Here is a 17,664-nt window from a genome sequence, read left to right as displayed (position 1 = left end):
GAAACTTTATAAAAAGAAAAAGACTCGAGCAAGAAAATGGTGTACAAAGTAGACCTGGTAACAGAGTACCAATTTCATGAAAGCGCTTTTTTGAACACATTTTCTTCATCATAAAATAACTGCTGTCTGTCCAGGGATGGACTGGCATTAACTTTTAACTTGATGCCTTGCCTGATTTCATGCCCTCTAACATTCTTCTTTTTTTTAGAAAGTTTTTGTTTGTTTGTTTGGTTTTGTTTTTTGGCCGCACCGAGCAATGTGCAAGATCTTAGTTCCCTGACCAAGAGTTGAACCCAAGCCCCCTGCAGTGGAAATGCAGAGTCTTAACTACTGGACTTCCATTGTAGTCACCCTCCAGCCCAGCTTTCATCTTCAGTAGATGCCATGTTCTTCCCTGCCCTGTTAAGGCAGGCACTTTGGTCAGTTAAATTCTACCAAGCCCTTGAGTTCTTGCATTCAGATTCCATTCCGACCAAGGAATGGAACCAGTATGCAGAGCCTCGTAACGTAGCACTTGACATAGAAGCCATTCCGTAAATAGCGACTGGACCAACCCTGAGCCAGCACCCTAGAAAAGTTGATTCCTAGCTCCATGCTCTTTCCTCTGTCCCCGTGCTTCTCAGATGGAAGGTATACAGACTCTTAGGTATACTCTGAAGGGATTTGAAAGGCACCTCGGCGAGCTGCCTTTGCATGTTATTCTCTTCCCTATGCCAGCTCTGTGAAGCAAGCCTGCTTCTGTGTGGACGAGATCTGTTATTTCCTTGTGGAAGTAGATGTTTCCTATTTCTGCTCTTGACTGGAATTCCCTTTTCCACATTTTTCTGTGTTGGCATATGTTGGTTTGCCAAGGGAAGTTAGGTTCATTGAAGTCCCTACAGGAAAGATATTTATGAAATGCTTTGGGATCAGGGTTTCTCCATAAATTTTATCATGTAGATTAGATATCCGTGATGTGAGAGAAAAGCAATTGAAACTCTTCTTTTCTTGCCCAGTTTTGTCCTGTGGGGCGCCAGCGCGTGGAGGGCAGGGTGAGGGGCCACGGAGTTGTGTGCTGGGGGCGTGCCGGGGGGGGACTTGTCATTGAGCTTTGCCAGCCCCGTGTGTTCTTCTGTCCTGTAGACACGCAGCCACCCCTGGAGGAGAACTTCCCACAGGAAGACATGGAAGGTCCTTGGATGCAGATTCCCAAAGAGCCCGGCCATTTTGATCTACCCATGACCAGGGACATGGGTACCTCAGGAGTCGCCCAGAAGCCGAAAACTGAGGAAGATGGAGACCCAGGTAACACTTGCTAATTTTTCTTTACAAAGTAGAAGCCTGTCCTAGAGAAGACCTCCTAGGAGATTTGTTGATAAAAGTAGGAAATGGAGGGGACCATAACACAGGCATAAATGCATTTAAAAAGTACGAAATCCTGGGAAAAGCAGGAGTCAAGACAGATGGAGATGAGTAATAGCAAGCAGGTCAGAGACTGTAACTAATTTACCAACCAGTGCTTGGTGGCCATTAGCTTAGGCAAGTAATGGAAATCGGAAATACTATTCTTTAAAAGTCTTAGGCTCAAAAACAGCAGTTTTCAGCCAGACCAACAGCGGGGGAATCTCTGGGGGTGGAGACCAGCGATGTTGTTTAACAATCCCTCCAGGGAATTCTGAACTGTTAGAAGTTCAAGTTTGAGAACTATCACTCTGTCTCAAATTCTGTTTCCCTCTGTTCCCTCCTCCACCCCACTCCCAATAGAGTACACTGTAGCTCAGGTCTTTGGTTGATATGCTACCTAGTCATGGTAAAACTTCTTTAAAAACAATGAAGGGGATATTTACATCTAGATATCCTTATACTATAAGATTAGAGGAAATATTGCAGAACTTTGCAGGATGTAACAATGTAGACAGAACCCTGGGAATAGTATCACTACTTAATCACAGAGCACAGTAAACATCCAGTGGGAGAGTGACAAATTTCATTTGGATTGAGAAAGTTGTTTTCAAAATAAAGGTTTTTTTTAATTCATTTATTTTTAATTAGAGGATAATTACTTTACACTGTTGTGTTGGTTTCTGCCATACATCAATATGAATCAGCCATAGGTACACATATGTCCCCTCCCTCCCACCTCCCACCCAAAATAAGGTTTTTAAAAATGCAACCCCAGTAATAGTATCAACAGCATTCTAATTTTTGTATAGCTCATTTATTTTACTGATAAATCAGAAGAACAGCTGATTGTGTTATTTTGTCTCTCCAGTATTGTAATACAACATCATTATCATTTTGTGTTTTTAGAGGTTGTGATCTCTAACCATAGGTAGAGTCTTACCCTATGATACCACAGGCCTAGCGGCACTGGGCTGCCTCCCTGACCACCTCAGCCCTTCAAAATATAGGAGAGGTCACAGCAGCAAGAGGAATTCAGCTAATTTGAGAGGAAATGGCATATCAGAGGTCTCTTGTGTTCCAGAGGATATTGTGTTCATATACAATACTCTGTATTGTAAACTGTAAACTCTTGTAACTCAAAAATGTTCTCCTTGTTGAGAACAAGTCACATACTAATAAACTTGATACCCTCTTGTTCGAAAACTTTCAGGGTTAGGAAAGCTTTTGCTTGCAGAATTAAAACCAGATGTCTTGCCTCATCCTTTAAGTTGCACCACAAAGTGACCCAGCTTCCTTTAGAGACTGAACTGTGAAAGTGAAAGTGTTAGTTGCTCAGTCGTGTCCGACTCTTTGCGACCCCATGGACTGTAGCCCGCCAGGCTCCTCTGTCTATGGGATTCTCCAGGCAAGAATACTGGAGTGGGTTGCCATGCCCTTATTTAGAAGATGATCTTCCCATATCTCCCTTCATGCATCTCAGATGAGGTGCTGACCTGAGTGGGAAAACTTCACCAGTGGTCAGATCCATAGGTCAGTAGCAGTGGAATCTTAGGGTTGGAAGACATCTGCGTGGCAACTAATCCTGCTTCTCATTAGTTACTTCTTGGACTCCTAGCTATTTATAAGAAACACCCCAGACCCTCAAAACTCCTGAAATTCCTTCCCTACCACCATCTCATGTAGAGATCCTTCCAGGTAGAGGTAGAACTCACCCTCTTCACAGAGCTACACCAGGCCCCTGCCTGTAAGCAGTTCCCTTTCGTCTCTTGGTGTTTGCCCGACTCCCTTGTGTGTAGCTGTCATTCATGCATTCAGTGCCTACCAAGTGCCAGATGCTGTGCTGAGCATGGGTGCCAGTTTGCAAACTGACACTCTTCTCTTTCTCATTGTTTGCGTGAAGTTTCTAATACAGTGCATCACCAGCACTAAATAAATGTTTGTTAAATGTGATAGTGTGTCTATAGGAAAAGCATAAAATTCTGTGTTCCTCAATCCCCTTGAGTCTGTATTATTCAGACAGCAGTTGCATTGCCGGGGATGTGATGGAGGGATTGATGGCAGGTAGATTGGGTCGGAGATGGTGTTCATTTTAAAATTGAGGATGTGATGGCTCTAATGGGAGTTCTGACATTTTTTTAAATGTACAATTATCTTTAGGAGAAGCACATACCCAGGCAGAGAGACTAATATTCAATGGGCACGTGATAAATATTTAAAATGAGGAGAAACAAAACTTATTCTGAAGCTTAAATAAAATATTTGCTTTCTCCTTCAACTTTAGGGATAATTACACCAGAAGGCACTCCTGTCGATGCTGTTGATGTCCAAAAGCAGCTGGCAACAAATACTGAAGAACCAGCAAGTGTCACGCCTCTGGAAAATGCAGTTGTTTTCATATACTCACTTGTGTTTCATTTAACTAAGACGGTAAGTTTGACACGTAATTTCTTCAAATAGAATGTTAATTATTACGGTTTTCAAGTTGATTTCAAGCATGAGGTGAAGAATTTAAAATGTCTTTATGAAAATTACTCCTACACCTTTGAAGGCAGCTTCTGAAATAAGCCACAGGTGTGTGATGGTAGTGGGTTCTTAGTTCAGTTCAGCACTTGGAGATAATGTTGGAGGCCAGTGCCGGGCGTCTGCACACCTGTTCTTCCCTCAGGGATATTTCAGTCTAACAGGGAGAGAATGAAATTCACTTGAAACACAATATGACATGGGAAAGAAGAGACGTATTTACCTGATGGTGTGATAGTATGAGGTGATTCACTGAGGTCGGAGGTTGGGCAGAGGAGGTCAGAAGTTAGCTGAGACATCTGAGCAGAGTTGTAGGATCCGTGTGAGTTTGATGTGTAATTTGTTGTTGAATGGGACTGGGGAGGTGGTTGGGTGGAGTGCACAGTCACACAGAAGTAGTATGTTTGGAGAAAGGGGACTTGAAGAAAAAGTTACTTGGCATTGTCCAAGTATAGAGTTTGAGGGGTGTGCGTGGTCATATGGAGGGAGATGGGCACAGGTACAGGAGGTTGTATGTCATGGTAGGTTATGTTAAAGATCCTTTGAAGGTTTTAAGCAGGAAATAAGTATGGTCGTATTTGTTCTTAGAAAGAGTCACTTATGGCAGAATTATTTATTCAAATTTATCTGTCTAAGGAATTCTGATCCATATGAGACATTTAGTCTGTCCATTGAATGTTATCTAAGCTTTTTAGGGCTTAGCGCCCCCATGTGGTATTTTCTGGAATTGGACATTCTTGTTGGTAAATGACGGGAATGAGCAGGCTTTCAGAATTCAGAGGCCAAGTTGCCCTTGGAGCTATAAAGTATACTCTGCATCAAAAATATCTATCCTCCAGGTTCTGTTATTTCAAGACTTTTTAAGGAAAAGGGGTTATTTTTTTTTGTTCTGTTATACGCATGGGCTTTGAGTGAGGATAATCTGGTTTCACATCCCAGGTTTATCATTTAGAAACTTGGGCAGATTACTTAAGTTTGAACCTCAGCTTTTTCATCTTTAAAATGCAGATAATACCTACCCCAGTTGTAAGAATTAAATGAATCGATAATATCAAGTATATAGTTTAGTGCCTGGCATTTTATAAGATCTCATCCCTTGCCTGCTTCTCATTTGGATAATCGGAGAGGGCAGTATAAAAACATTGGATACTGCGGGGAATTCAGGAGAAAGGCCACCAGGATGGGAAAGTTGGAGGAAAACCAAACCGTTTTTCAGTTTTCTCCATGTTTGTGGTAGTGGCAGCCACCCCAGTGAATGTGTATGCCCTGTGCAGTTAGAGTTCTGGAGGAAATTTTCAGTGATGAAGGCGATCTCAGAATTAGAATTTGGTTATTAGCATGAATGAATCATCATCACTTCTAAAACTTAACAGCCTCCAGATGTGGGAGGAGTTCTTCGTTCATTTTATTGGTGGGTATGCACAGAGCCCTGTTCTAGGCCTGGGTTGGAGGACACATGTGGTAGAGGATATTGTTTCTGCTTGAAGGATAGTGGGAGAAGACACAGACATGAATGGCAAGAGGAAAGGGTGCATATTACAAAGTAACAGTGACTTGACAGGTATCGTCAAGAAAGTATTTGGATGGCCCAATATGTACAGAGTATTATGCTAGGAATAGAAGAGTCTAAGAGGTACAAAGCATGATTCTGATTTATGAAAGGCTTAAAAAAGGATATATCAAATATATATGGAAATTGGAAAAATGGGAATCATGAAATAGCTGTTGTAAAGTATCAGATAAGTGGTATAGATAACTATCTGTAGAGCTGGGAAATAATGGGGTGCTGACTTGTTTGGGAAAACTGCACCAGAAGTCAGATGCATAGATCAGCAGTTGATGGAATCTCCAGGCTAGAGGAGATCTGAGAGAGCAACTAATTCAGCTTTTCAAAAACTGCGCTAATTTCCTCTACTCCAGCCCTGACTAGTAGTTATGGGGTCTGGGCATCAACAATTCCTAGTGTGAGCCATCTATCTTATAAGACTACACATTGCTCTGTTGGCTAGTTTATTCTTATATTGACTCCAAATTTTTCTCCATATGATTTTTTCTCTTAGAATCTAATTCCTTTTTTACATAGTAATCATTTAAATATTTGAACTTATGCTTGATTTTTTTTTTCTTTAGTGTTTTTAGCATGGAAAATTTCAAAATGGTAATAGTAAAGAGAGAATAGTAAAATGAAATTATGGGCCCATCATTCAGCTTAACAGTAATTCCTTAATATCACTCATTTTTTGACACATTTCAGAATCCCATCCCTTCCTTTTAAAATTGTTCTTACTCAGTTCAGGATCTTTAGGTCCAAAAGTTATAAGGGGTTCATACATGTCTTAAATCAACCTTTTAATCAGATATAAATTACATATAACAAAGTGTACCCATTCTAGGAATGAATTTTAACAAATGTAAACACTCATGTAAAAACAACCATAACCAAATATGGGACATTTCTTTTGTTTGAAAAAGTTCCCTTGCATACCTTCGCGGTGTATCTTACCCAAACCGCCTGTTCTAGGCAACAGTTGACAAAACTTTTTCTCACTATACGTTAGCTTTTCCTGTTGTAGGATTATAGTTATAAATGGATTTATAGTTAGGTGTGAAACTGCCCAGCCTCATGGTAACTTTATTCTATCTTGGAAACTGCCCAGCTGCTCTCAAAAGTTACTGTACCATTTTATATTTCCACTAACAATTTCTAAAACTTCCATTTGGTCACATATTTGCTAACATCTGGTGTTATCAGCCTTAAAGTGTAGCCATTCTAGTGGGCATGCCTTTGAGGTTTTAATTATATTTCTTGATGCTTAATGATGTTGAGCACTTTTTCATGTTGCCATACTTTTTCATGGGCTTATGTATGAAATAGCTCTTTAAATCTTTTGTCCTTCTTTAGACTGGCATTTGTTTTTTTTCTAAATATTAAAGTCTAAGAGTTCTTTATATTCTTATAATTTAGATACAACTCCTTTGTCAGATACATATTGCAAATAATTTCTTCCCGACTCTGGCTTGGCCTTTCAATTTCTTAGCATTGTCATTTGAAGAGCAAATTTTTAACTTTGATGAGCACCATTTTATTAATGTTTACTTTTATGGTAAGTGCTTTTTGTCTCCTGCCTAAGGAATCATAGGCAGTGCCAATGATGTGAATATTTCCATATTTTCTTCTAGAAGTTTTATTGTTACACCCTCTCATGATTAAGACTGTTCCATTTTGAGTAAATTTTTGTGAATGTTGTGAGGTAGAGATCAGGTTTCATTATTCCTCCCAAATGGATATCTATTTGCTCTCATACCATTTTTTTCCCCTTTAAATTACATTGGCACCTTGAGTTGAGATCAGTTGACCACATATATATGTCTCTTTCTGGACTCTACTCTGTTCTATTGATCCTATCCTAAGACAGTACCACACTGTTTTGATTACTATAGCTTTATAGTAGGTTTTGCAATCAGGTAGTTCCTTTGTGGAATTGTTTTGGTCACTGCATTTCCTTTGCATTTCCATATAAAGTTTAGAATCAACTTACCACTTTCCACAAAAAAAACGTGCTGAGCGTTTGATTGTTCTTATACTGAATCCATAGATGAATTTGGGAAGAACTGGTATCAACAAATATTAAGGCTTCTAATTAAGATGAACTAAGTTCATCTCTGCATTCATTTAGATCTTTATAATTTCTCTCAGCAGGGTTTTGTACTTTTCAGTGTGCAAGTTTCATGCATGTTTTGTTTATGTATGCCACCTATTTCATGGTTCTTGATGTTCTAAATGGTATTTTTTTTTTACATTTTGTTCCCAATTTTTTGCTGATATCTAGAAATACAGTTGACTTTTGTGTACTGACCTTGTATCTTATTAAATATACTTATTATCTTACTAAATTATCTATTATTTCTAAGGGGGGGTGTAGATTTCATAGGATTCTCTGTGTAGATGACCATGTCATCTATGAATAAATACCTTTTTAAAAAGTCAGATTAACTAAAGCATAATTTACATCTAGTAAAATTCACCCTTTTTGTATGCAGTTCTGTGTTTTCACATTTTTTTCAAAAATCTTTGTGCTCACCCTTCTCTTGCCTCTCTTTCTGGGACTCTGACTGTATTTATGTTACTCATTTTATGTAGTTCCACAGGTCACTGAGGTGCTGTTCTTTTTTGTTGTTGTTATTTAGTCTTTTTATGTCTTCAATTTAAGTACTTTGTGTTGCTACCTTAAATTTATTGATCTTTTCTTTTGTGGTATCTTATCTGCTCTTAAGCCCATCAAGTGAAATTTTCATTTTGGTTATTTTATTTTTTAGCTCTAAAAGTTCCACTTAGTTTCATTTTATATCTTGAATTTCTCTCCTCAGTATGGTCATGAAAAAAAATTCTTAAATATATTTTTAAATGATTCTTTTAAAGCCCCTTAAAGCTAACATTCTGTCATCTCTTGCAATTTCTTGGTCGATTTTTGTAGGTTGACTTATCTCTTATATGGGATACATTTTTCTGCTTTTTTTCATGTCTAGAGGTTTTGTGTTTTGGTTTGGTTTGGTTTGGTTTGATTGTTTTTGTTTCTTTTTGGATACTAGGCACTGGGAATGTGAATGTTGGGTGCCTGGATTTTGGTGGCTTCCTTTAAAAAAGGATTGAAGTTTGTTTTTCTAGACTTGAAGACCAGCTTGATCCTTTCTAGTCTTATTTTTACGATTTGTTGCAAGATATAGTGTGTGTAGTAGTATTTACTCCAGGGCTAGTGTTTCCCTACTACAATGATGTTATTCTTCTGGAATCTACTAAATGCCCCGAGCATTCATTAAGGTCAATTGATGCTGACTAGCTGGAGTACTGATGTCTCCCAGCCCTGCATTAACTGGAAATTGTTCAGCTTCCAGCCTCCTTGTAAGTTGTTCTTTTTGCCTGTAGTTGTTCTTTGCTGATCCTCAAGGAATCTTGCTTATACAGGTGCTGCTTTGAATTTAGCCCACGACTGAAGGAGACATCCTTACAGATTCCTAGAACTCTTTTTCTTTGTAGTTCTCATCTTTCCGGTAACTGTCCGTGCCTGTGTCAGCCACCTTAGCCTCCCTGAACTCTGATCTCTGCCTCCTTGGCAAGATTGGTATATTCTGCTTACCTTCCCTGTATTGCAGTCTAGAAAGTGCCTCCAGGTAAACAGCTGGGTGATCACAGGGCTCAACTAATTTGTTAGCCTTTCCTCAGGAGTCACAATTGTGTGCTGCCTCTTGTTCTCTACCTGAAAAACTTTTTTTTTTTCCATAAATTTTGTCCAGTTTTCTAGTTATTTTCAGTGGGAAGCCGAGTATCAGATCAGTTAACTCAGTCTATACATGTCTTCTTTTTGTTTGTTGTATTTTGTTTGTTTGTTCAGTGTATTCATTGAAGAGACAGGTTTGTTTGGCTGCTAGGAAGTACCATAGTGTGGGTTTTGCTAACTGCGTTCCTCTAGTACAATTGAACATTTTCCCCTGTTGTTTATATTTCTTGGTAATTGCTTAGTCATATTGGGAGTCCAGATTCAGTTTCATTTTTGTTTGGCTGCTGCTGCTAAGTCGCTTCAGTCATGTCCGACTCTGTGCGACCCCATAGATGGCAGGCCACCAGGCCCCCCCCACCCCTGGAATTCTGCAGGCAAGAACACTGGAGTGGGTTGCCATTTCCTTCTCCAATGCATGAAAGTGAAAAGTGAAAGTGAAGTCGTTCAGTTGTGTCCAGCTCTTTGTGACCCCATGGACTGCAGCCCACCAGGCTCCTCCATCCATGGGATTTTCCAGGCAAGAGTACTGGAGTGGGTTGCCATTGCCTTCTCCTTTTGTGTGGCAGGAATACTTAATAAAAGATGTTTGTATACTTCCATCAGGAGGCATCTGTTGTCTAGATGTCCCTCTTTTTCTTGATGTTACTAGCAATTGGTGACATTGATTAGAATATCTGTATTATAAGCTATAGAATGGTAACTGTCTACTTATAGTGTTCCCACATCATTTAAAGGCTGGGACATTTCTACAAAGAGAAACTTAATAAGCAACTGTTCTTTATACTGAGATTTGGTTTGTATAGTTAAGGCAGTATTAATATTTGATTCTTTCTGTTTAAATAGTTTTCAAAATAATGAGTTGTCTTACCAGCATTATCCAAAGGTGCCCCAAAGGTTTATGTGTGTGTTTCTTCTGACTCTTTTCTAAGAGTCATTATGATGCATGAATTTTAAAGTATTTGGTTTGTTATAATCCACAGTGGTTGTTATTCTTATCAATCCTCAATCTCTCCCGTTTCCGGCTACTGGGAGCCTCTTCAGCTTGGCTCCTGGGCTCTTTTGATATTATTTCGTGGTCATTGATACCTTCCTTGCTTTCTAGTGTAACAAGATGTTCCAAGCTGATTTTGTACATTTCCTGCTCAGATCTTGAAGGAGCTATTTCTCTAAAAAGTCTTTTTCCCTTTTACTGGGAAATGGTATTCAGAGGCAACATTCTGGATACTAAGATCACTTACTGCTTTAGAGTTGGCCATCATTTCTAGGCCTTTTCAGAGGACAAAGCTAGGATATAAGGGAGGATTTTTTTATGTGACTGTTCATTACGATGCCATTTGAATATTCCCAATCAGAGTTCCATATGCTAATGGAATTTTACTTAACCACGTCTATCTGACATTGTATTTTCTTTCTCTGATGTTGGAAATCCCAATTTTTAATGACATCAACATAGTTATTTATTTACCTTATTTTACAATATTCACATAACAGTATTAAAAATACCATATCAACACTACCACCCACAATGTGTTGCTGAAAACATTGCAAGGATATTTTGCAGCTCTTTTTGTCTTTAACCTGTATCCCACTGGAGTATGCTTGAAAATAATCCTTTTATGTTGTCCTGTCATTAAGTTGACATAGTTAGGTTAGTTGTTTCGTTTTTGCTTTCAATTTTTAGGGATTTTTTAAAAAGAGTTTTAAATTTTATAATTATCTAACAAATTTACAAGAGCCAAAGTCAATTTGTAAAACAAAATCTGTTCAGAAAAGTCTAACTTCTGTCTCCTATTTTCATCCAACCTGTTGATATGTTCCTCTATAGGTAATTTAAAAATTAATTTCATTATCCACCCTGCCATTAAGCAAATGATTTCTGCATCTGGGCTTTCCATGTGGTGCTAGTGGTAAAGAGCTTGCCTGCCAATGCAAGAGACATAAGAGATGCAGGTTCAATCCCTGGATCAGAAAGATTCCCCTAGAGAAGGAAATGGCCACCCACTCCAGTATTCTTGCCTGGAGAATCCCACAGACAGAGGAGCCCCGTGAGCTACAGTCCATGGGGTTCGCAAAGAGTCGGACACGACTGAGCAACTTTCACTTTTCTGCATCTAGCCAAGGTAGATTTATAGATACCAGCTTTACTCTCCTAACTAAAACAGCTAGAAAGAAAAAAACTGAGACAAAATACATGAGACAACAGTTTTCAAGTCATCAGGCAACAAAGAACAGTAGTTTCTGAAAGCTAGAGAACAAATGCCATGAGGTTTACAGTTGTCACATCTCACTGCATTGAGAGAGTTCCCAGGCTGTGCCACACAGAGGAGGATCCCTGAACTGAGGAAATGGAGCTGAAAGTCCAGGAAAAGCAAAGCAGCTGGGATGGAAGCCCAAGAGGAGAGCTACACAGAGAGCGAGCCCTGGGGATTTTCGAAAGGCCCCTGAGTATTTGCCAGAGTACTGATCACACATGAGTGTGGCAAACTACTTAAGGTCAGAGAGTGACCTTGATCTAGTGAGTAGAAGAGACAATTGCTGACACAGGGCCAGGAATAGTACCTCGTAATTCTAAGGGAATTGGGTAGAGTCTCAGAAGGGTCTTGCCTCAGCCTAAATGCTGTTCATTTCCTCCTTAACAAATCTTAAAAGCAAGACCCAATAGAACCAAACTGTTCCCCAGCAATTTACCTGCAATCCAGAACAAAGCTTAAGAATATCTGGTGTATTAGTCAGGGTTCTCTAGAGAAGCAGAACCAGTAGGATATACATACAAGATGAGATTTATTTTAAGGAATTGAGTTACGAAGGGAGGCTGAGAAGTCCCAAAGTCTGCAATCTGCAGGCTGGAGACCCTGTAAAGTTGGGTTGTAATGAGTCCAAGTCAAAAGACCTGAGAACCAGGGGAACTGATTCTCCCCTAGGTCTGAGGGCCTGAGAACCAGGAGTACCAGGAGCAGAGGACTGATGTTCCAGCTTGAGCAATCAAGAAGGAAGGGACAAATTTTTCCTTCTGCACTTTGTTCTCTTCAGGGCCTCGACGGATTGAATGATCCCCACTCACAGTGAGGAGGCCAATCTACCTTACTTATTGTATCAATTCAAATGCTAATCTCATCTGGAAACAGACAAAGACTGCTACTGCTAAGTCGCTTCCGTCGTGTCCGTGTCCGAAGACATACCCCCAAATAACATTTAATCTGGGTACCCTAGGATTAGTCAAACTGATGTAAAAAATTGAGCATCACATTTATTCACAAAGTATGGCATCCTGTCAAAGATTGTCAAGCATGCAGAGGCAAGAAAAGATGACCTGTGATAATGAGAAAAATCAGCCAAAGCCAAAGAACTGTCAGAGATGTTAGATGATGGTATTAAACAGTTATTACTGCCATATTTCAGATATTAAAAAAGTTAATGTTGAGACGTGAAAAATATTTTTTAGAAAAGATCCAACTCAGACTTCTAGAGATGAAATCCCTCTGGTGAAAATATACTATGTGGGATTAATGCTAGACTAGACATTGTTGATGAAAAGATTAGTGAACTTGAAGATATAGCAATAGAAGACATCTAAAAGGAAACATACAGGGGAAAAAAAGAAAACAGATTATCAGTGAGCTGTGGGGACACTTTTCAAGCAATCTAATACATTTAACTGGAATCCCTGGAGGAAAGGATAGAGAGGTGTTCAGAAAATTATTTGAGGAAATAAAGGATGAAAAATTTCTAAACTTTATGAAAGCTGCACCTACAGAGCCAAGAAGTTCAATGAAGCCCAAGTATAAGAAGCATGAAGAAAACTACACAAAGGTATGTGCTTGTGCTCAGTTGCTCATCACGTCCAACTTTTTGTGACCCCATGGAGTATAGCCCACCAGGCTCCTCTGTCCATAGAATTTCCCAGGAAAGAATACTGGAGTGGGTTGCCATCTCTTCCTCCAGGGGATCTTCCTGTCCCAGGGATCAAATGGACATATATCATTATCAAATTGCACAAAGTAAGTGATAAAGAGCAGTATCAGCCAGAGAAAAGAGATATTTTAGGAACTAAGATAACAATGATGTCAGATTTCTTATTGGAAACAAGGCATGGGAGAATGTAGCAGAATAATATCTTTTAAAATACTTGAGAAATACTGTTGATCTCCAACATTATACACAGCAAAATATTTTTCAAGACTCTTCCCCCTCCTCCACCTCAACATACAAGAGCTGAAAAAATTCACCAGGATACCTGCACCATAAGAAATGTTAAGGGAAGACCTTTAGGCATAAGAAAAATGACAAGAGATGGATATAATAGACCTACACAGAGTAGTGACGAATGCCAGAAATGGTAGTTATATGGCTAAATATATAAAGCCATTATCTTATTATTTAAATATCTTTAAAAGTTAATTTGCTGTTTAAAGAAAAATATTATCAGTGTGTAATGGGGTTTACAAAATATGTAAAGAATAAAATATATGACAACAATAGTATTTATACTATTGATCAGGAGAGGGAGAAAAGGTGATAACTCTTGTAAAAGTCTTATTGCATACATGAAGTAGTACAGTATCACTTGAACATAGGCTGTGATCATTGACCATTTAAAGATTAATAGTATAGATGTATAGTATAGTATGGGCTTCCCTGGTGGATCAGACAATAAAGAATCCACCTGCAGTGCACGAGATCCAGGTTTGATCCCTGGGTAGGGAAGATCCCCTGGAGAAGGGGATGGCAACCCACTCCAGTAATCTTGCCTGCAGAAACCCATGAACAGAGGAGCCTGGTAGGCTACAACCCATGGGGTCGCAAAGAGTTAGATATGACCAATCGACTAAGCACACACACATATAGTGTAGTATAAACTCTAAATCAGCCGCTAAAATAACAAAACAAGGAATTACAGCTAATAAATCAACAAAGATGATAAATTAGTATCATTAAAAAGACTTGATCCAAAAGAAGGTAGAATAAGAGGCAAAAAGGGAACAAAGAATAGATGGGATAAATAGAAAGAAAAAAAAAGATGCTGGGCTTAAACTTAACCATATCAAGCCACAGACTAGGAGGGAGTCATTACAAAGCATATATCTGATAAAGGACTTACCTCCCGATTATGTGAAGAACTCTCAAAATTCACTAAGAAAAAACATAGGCCAGTAATATAACAGTTCACCAAAAAAGATGTGGATAGCAAACAAGCACATTAAAAAAATAAAAAGCTTAACATCATTAATTATGAGGGAAATGCAAATTTAAACCATCATGACTAAATAATGACCAAAATTAAAAAGACCAAGTGTTGGAGAAGATGTGGAGGGACTGGAAATACCATTCACTGCACGTGGGAATATAAAATGGTACCACCACCTTGGAAAATAGTTGGTCAGTTTCTTAGAAAGGTAGGCATACACCTGTCAAATGATCTAGCCATTCTTCTACCAAGCACAAATTATACATCCATAGAAGGCCTTTTATATCAAGGTTTGTAGCAGCTCAGTTTGCAAAAGTCAAAAAGTGGAGAGAAAAAAATGTCCATCAGCTGGTTAGTTAAGTAAATGAATTGTGGTTTATCCATACAATGAAATGCTACTCAGCGTAAAATAGTAATGACTTATTGATCTATGCAGCAACACAGATGAATCTCAAGTTATATTGAGTGAGAGAAGCCAGAGAAAATAGAATACATAGTGAATTATTCCATATATATAAAACATTAGGAAATGCAGACTAATCAATTAGGACAGAAATTCTGCTTGGGGGCAAGGAGAAGTGACAAGTGGCAGGAGGTGGGATTACCAGGGGGATGATGAGACTTTTGGAGGTGAAGGGTATGTTCATTATCTTGAATATGATGTTTTCACAGATGTATTCATCTGTCAGAACTTATCAGATTGTGTGCTTTAAATAAGTGTAGTTTACTGCATGTCAGTTTTACCTAAAAGCTGTAAAATTCTTCTCTCATATATATATATATATATATATATATATGAAATCAAACCCTAGCAGTATATAGAATTATTTCTTTTTTCCAGTTTCATACTACAGTTGACCCTTGAACAATCCAAGTTTGAATTGCTTGGATCCTTACTTATACATGTTTGTTTGTTTGTTTGTTTCCATTAAATGCATACTACAGTGCTACACAATCTACAGTTGGTTGAATCCTCTGAGGCAGGAGGCCTCTTGCCTGAGGAGAGCCCACTAACTATAAAATATGTGGGGATTTTTGACTGCACCAAGGGTTAGTACCCCTAACCTCTGTGTTGTTCAGTGGTCAGCTGTATATTTTAATGTATTCAATAGTTCTGTCATTGGACAGTTTGGTTATTTCCAATCTTTTGTTATTATAACAAGGCTTTGTACATATATCTTTCTAGCATTTGTTATTCTAGTTCTAATATCTTTGAGACAGATCTTTAGAAGTGGGATTGTTGTGTCAGAGGTTATTACACGGGTAATTTTGGGAGATGTTGCTATATTCTTGTTCATAGGGGTTTGTATCATTTTGTATAATGATCAGTAATGTATGACAGTACCCATTTCCTCTGCATTCTCTCGCTAAAAGAGTATGTTGTTAGATGTTTGGATCTTGCCAATAGAAGTGAGAAATGGTATCTCAATATAGGTTTAATTTGTACTTCTTTTATTATGAGTGAGACAGAGCATGTTTCCCTATGTCTGTGAGCTCTTCCTGCTTCTTTCCTGAGGACTATCTTCATTTTTTACTGCTCATTTTTCTGTAGGCTTGCTGGCCAACTTCTCTATTTGTAAAGTTCTTTATTCTTTAGGAATATTAACCCTTTGTAATAAATTTCAAATTTTTTTCCTCAGGTTTTCACTGTCAAACTTTGCTTATTTTAGTCCAAGGGCTGGACAATGTTGTTTTTTTTTTTAATTTCTAAGTAATCAAGTTTACAAATCTTTTTCTTTGGATCTTGAGACATAATTAGGAAAGTTTTCCTCACTCCTAGTAATCAAGAAAACTAACCAATCCGATCACATGTACCACAGCCTTGTCTAACTCAATGAAACTATGAGCCATGCTCTGTAGGGCCACCCAAGATGGACGGATCATTGGTGGAGAGTTCTGACAAAATGTCGTCCACTGGAGAAGGGAATGGCAAACCACTTTAGTATTCTTGCCTTGGGAACCCCAAGTATGAACAGTATGAAAAGGCAAAAAGATAGGACACTGAAAGAGGAACTCCCCAGGTCGGTAGGTGCCCAATATGCTACCGGAGATCAGTGGAGAAATAACTCCATAAAGAATGAAGAGACAGAGCCAAAGCAGTTAACACCCAGTTGTGGATGTGACTGATGATGGAAGTAAAGTCCGATGCTGTAAAGAGCAATATTGCACAGGAACCTGGAATGTTAGGTCCATGATCCAAGGAAAATTGGAAGTGGTCAAATAGGAGATGGCAAGAGTGAACATCAAAATTTTAGGAATGAACAAACTAAAATGGACTGGAATGGTTGAATTTAACTCAGATGACCATTATAACTACCACTGTGGGCAAGAAACCCTTAGAAGAAATAGAGTAGCCATCATAGGCAACAAAAGAGTCTAAATGAAGTGCTTGGATGCAATCTTAAAAATGACAGAATGATCTCTGTTTGTTTCCAAGGCAAGCCATTCAGTATCACAGTAATCCAAGTCTATGCCCCAACCAGTAATGCTGAAGAAGCCGAAGTTGAACAGTTCTATGAAGACCTACAAGACCTTCTAGAACTAACACCCAAAAAAGATGTCCTTTTCATTATACGGGACAGGAATGCAAAAGTAGGAAGTCAAGAAATACTGCAGTAACTGGCAAATTTGGCTTTGGAGTACAGAATGAAGCAGCGCAAAGGCTAATAGAGTTTTGCCAAGAGAATTCACTGGTCATAGCAAACACCCTCTTCCAACAACACAAGAGAAGACTCTACACATAGACATCACCAGATGGTCAATACCGAAATCAGACTGATTATATTCTTTGCAGCCAAAGATGCAGAAGCTCTATACAGTCAGCAAAACCAAGACCAGGAGCTGAGTGTGGCTCAGGTCATGAACTCCTTATGGCCAAATTCAGACTTAAATTGAAGAAAGTAGGGAAAACCACTAGACCATTCAGGTATGACCTAGATCAAATCCCTTATGAGTATACAGTGGAAGTGAGAAATAGATTCAAGGGACTAGATCTGATAGACAGAGTGCCTGAAGAACTATGGACGGAGGTTCATGACATTGTACAGGAGGCAGGGATCAAGACCATCGCCAAGAAAAAGAAACGCAAAAAGGCAAAATGGTTGTATGAGAAGGCTTTACAAATAGCTGTGAAAAGAAAGAGAAGCGAAAGGCAAAGGAGAAAAGGAAAGATATACCCCTTTTGAATGCATAGTTCCAAAGAATAGCAAGGAAAGATAAGAAAGCCTTCCTCAGTGACCAATGCGAAGAAATAGAGGAAAACTATAGAATGGGAAAGACTAGAGATCTCGTCAAGAAAAT

At 38.8% G+C, this 17,664-nt stretch overlaps 1 protein-coding gene across 4 annotated transcripts in view; it reads left to right on the top strand.

The window, feature by feature from the left end:
- The window catches only part of MIA3 (MIA SH3 domain ER export factor 3), a 54,184-nt gene that overhangs the window by 13,012 nt on the left and 23,508 nt on the right, over positions 1 to 17,664 (top strand). For all 4 annotated transcript variants that reach the window (XM_081489874.1, XM_081489872.1, XM_081489871.1 and 1 more), the window contains exons 5-6: positions 1,123 to 1,284; positions 3,665 to 3,810. In XM_081489874.1, the coding sequence (XP_081346000.1) occupies positions 1,123 to 1,284; positions 3,665 to 3,810 (308 nt within the window). The remainder of the gene's footprint in view (positions 1 to 1,122; positions 1,285 to 3,664; positions 3,811 to 17,664) is intronic.

Source organism: Giraffa tippelskirchi, chromosome 5 (assembly GCF_054371585.1).
Source record: "Giraffa tippelskirchi isolate mGirTip1 chromosome 5, T2T-mGirTip1v1.2.pri, whole genome shotgun sequence".
Classification (NCBI taxonomy): Eukaryota; Metazoa; Chordata; class Mammalia; order Artiodactyla; family Giraffidae; genus Giraffa; species Giraffa tippelskirchi.
The sequence above is the reverse complement of the archived record's forward strand: the minus strand, read 5'-3'. Positions and strand labels throughout refer to the sequence as shown.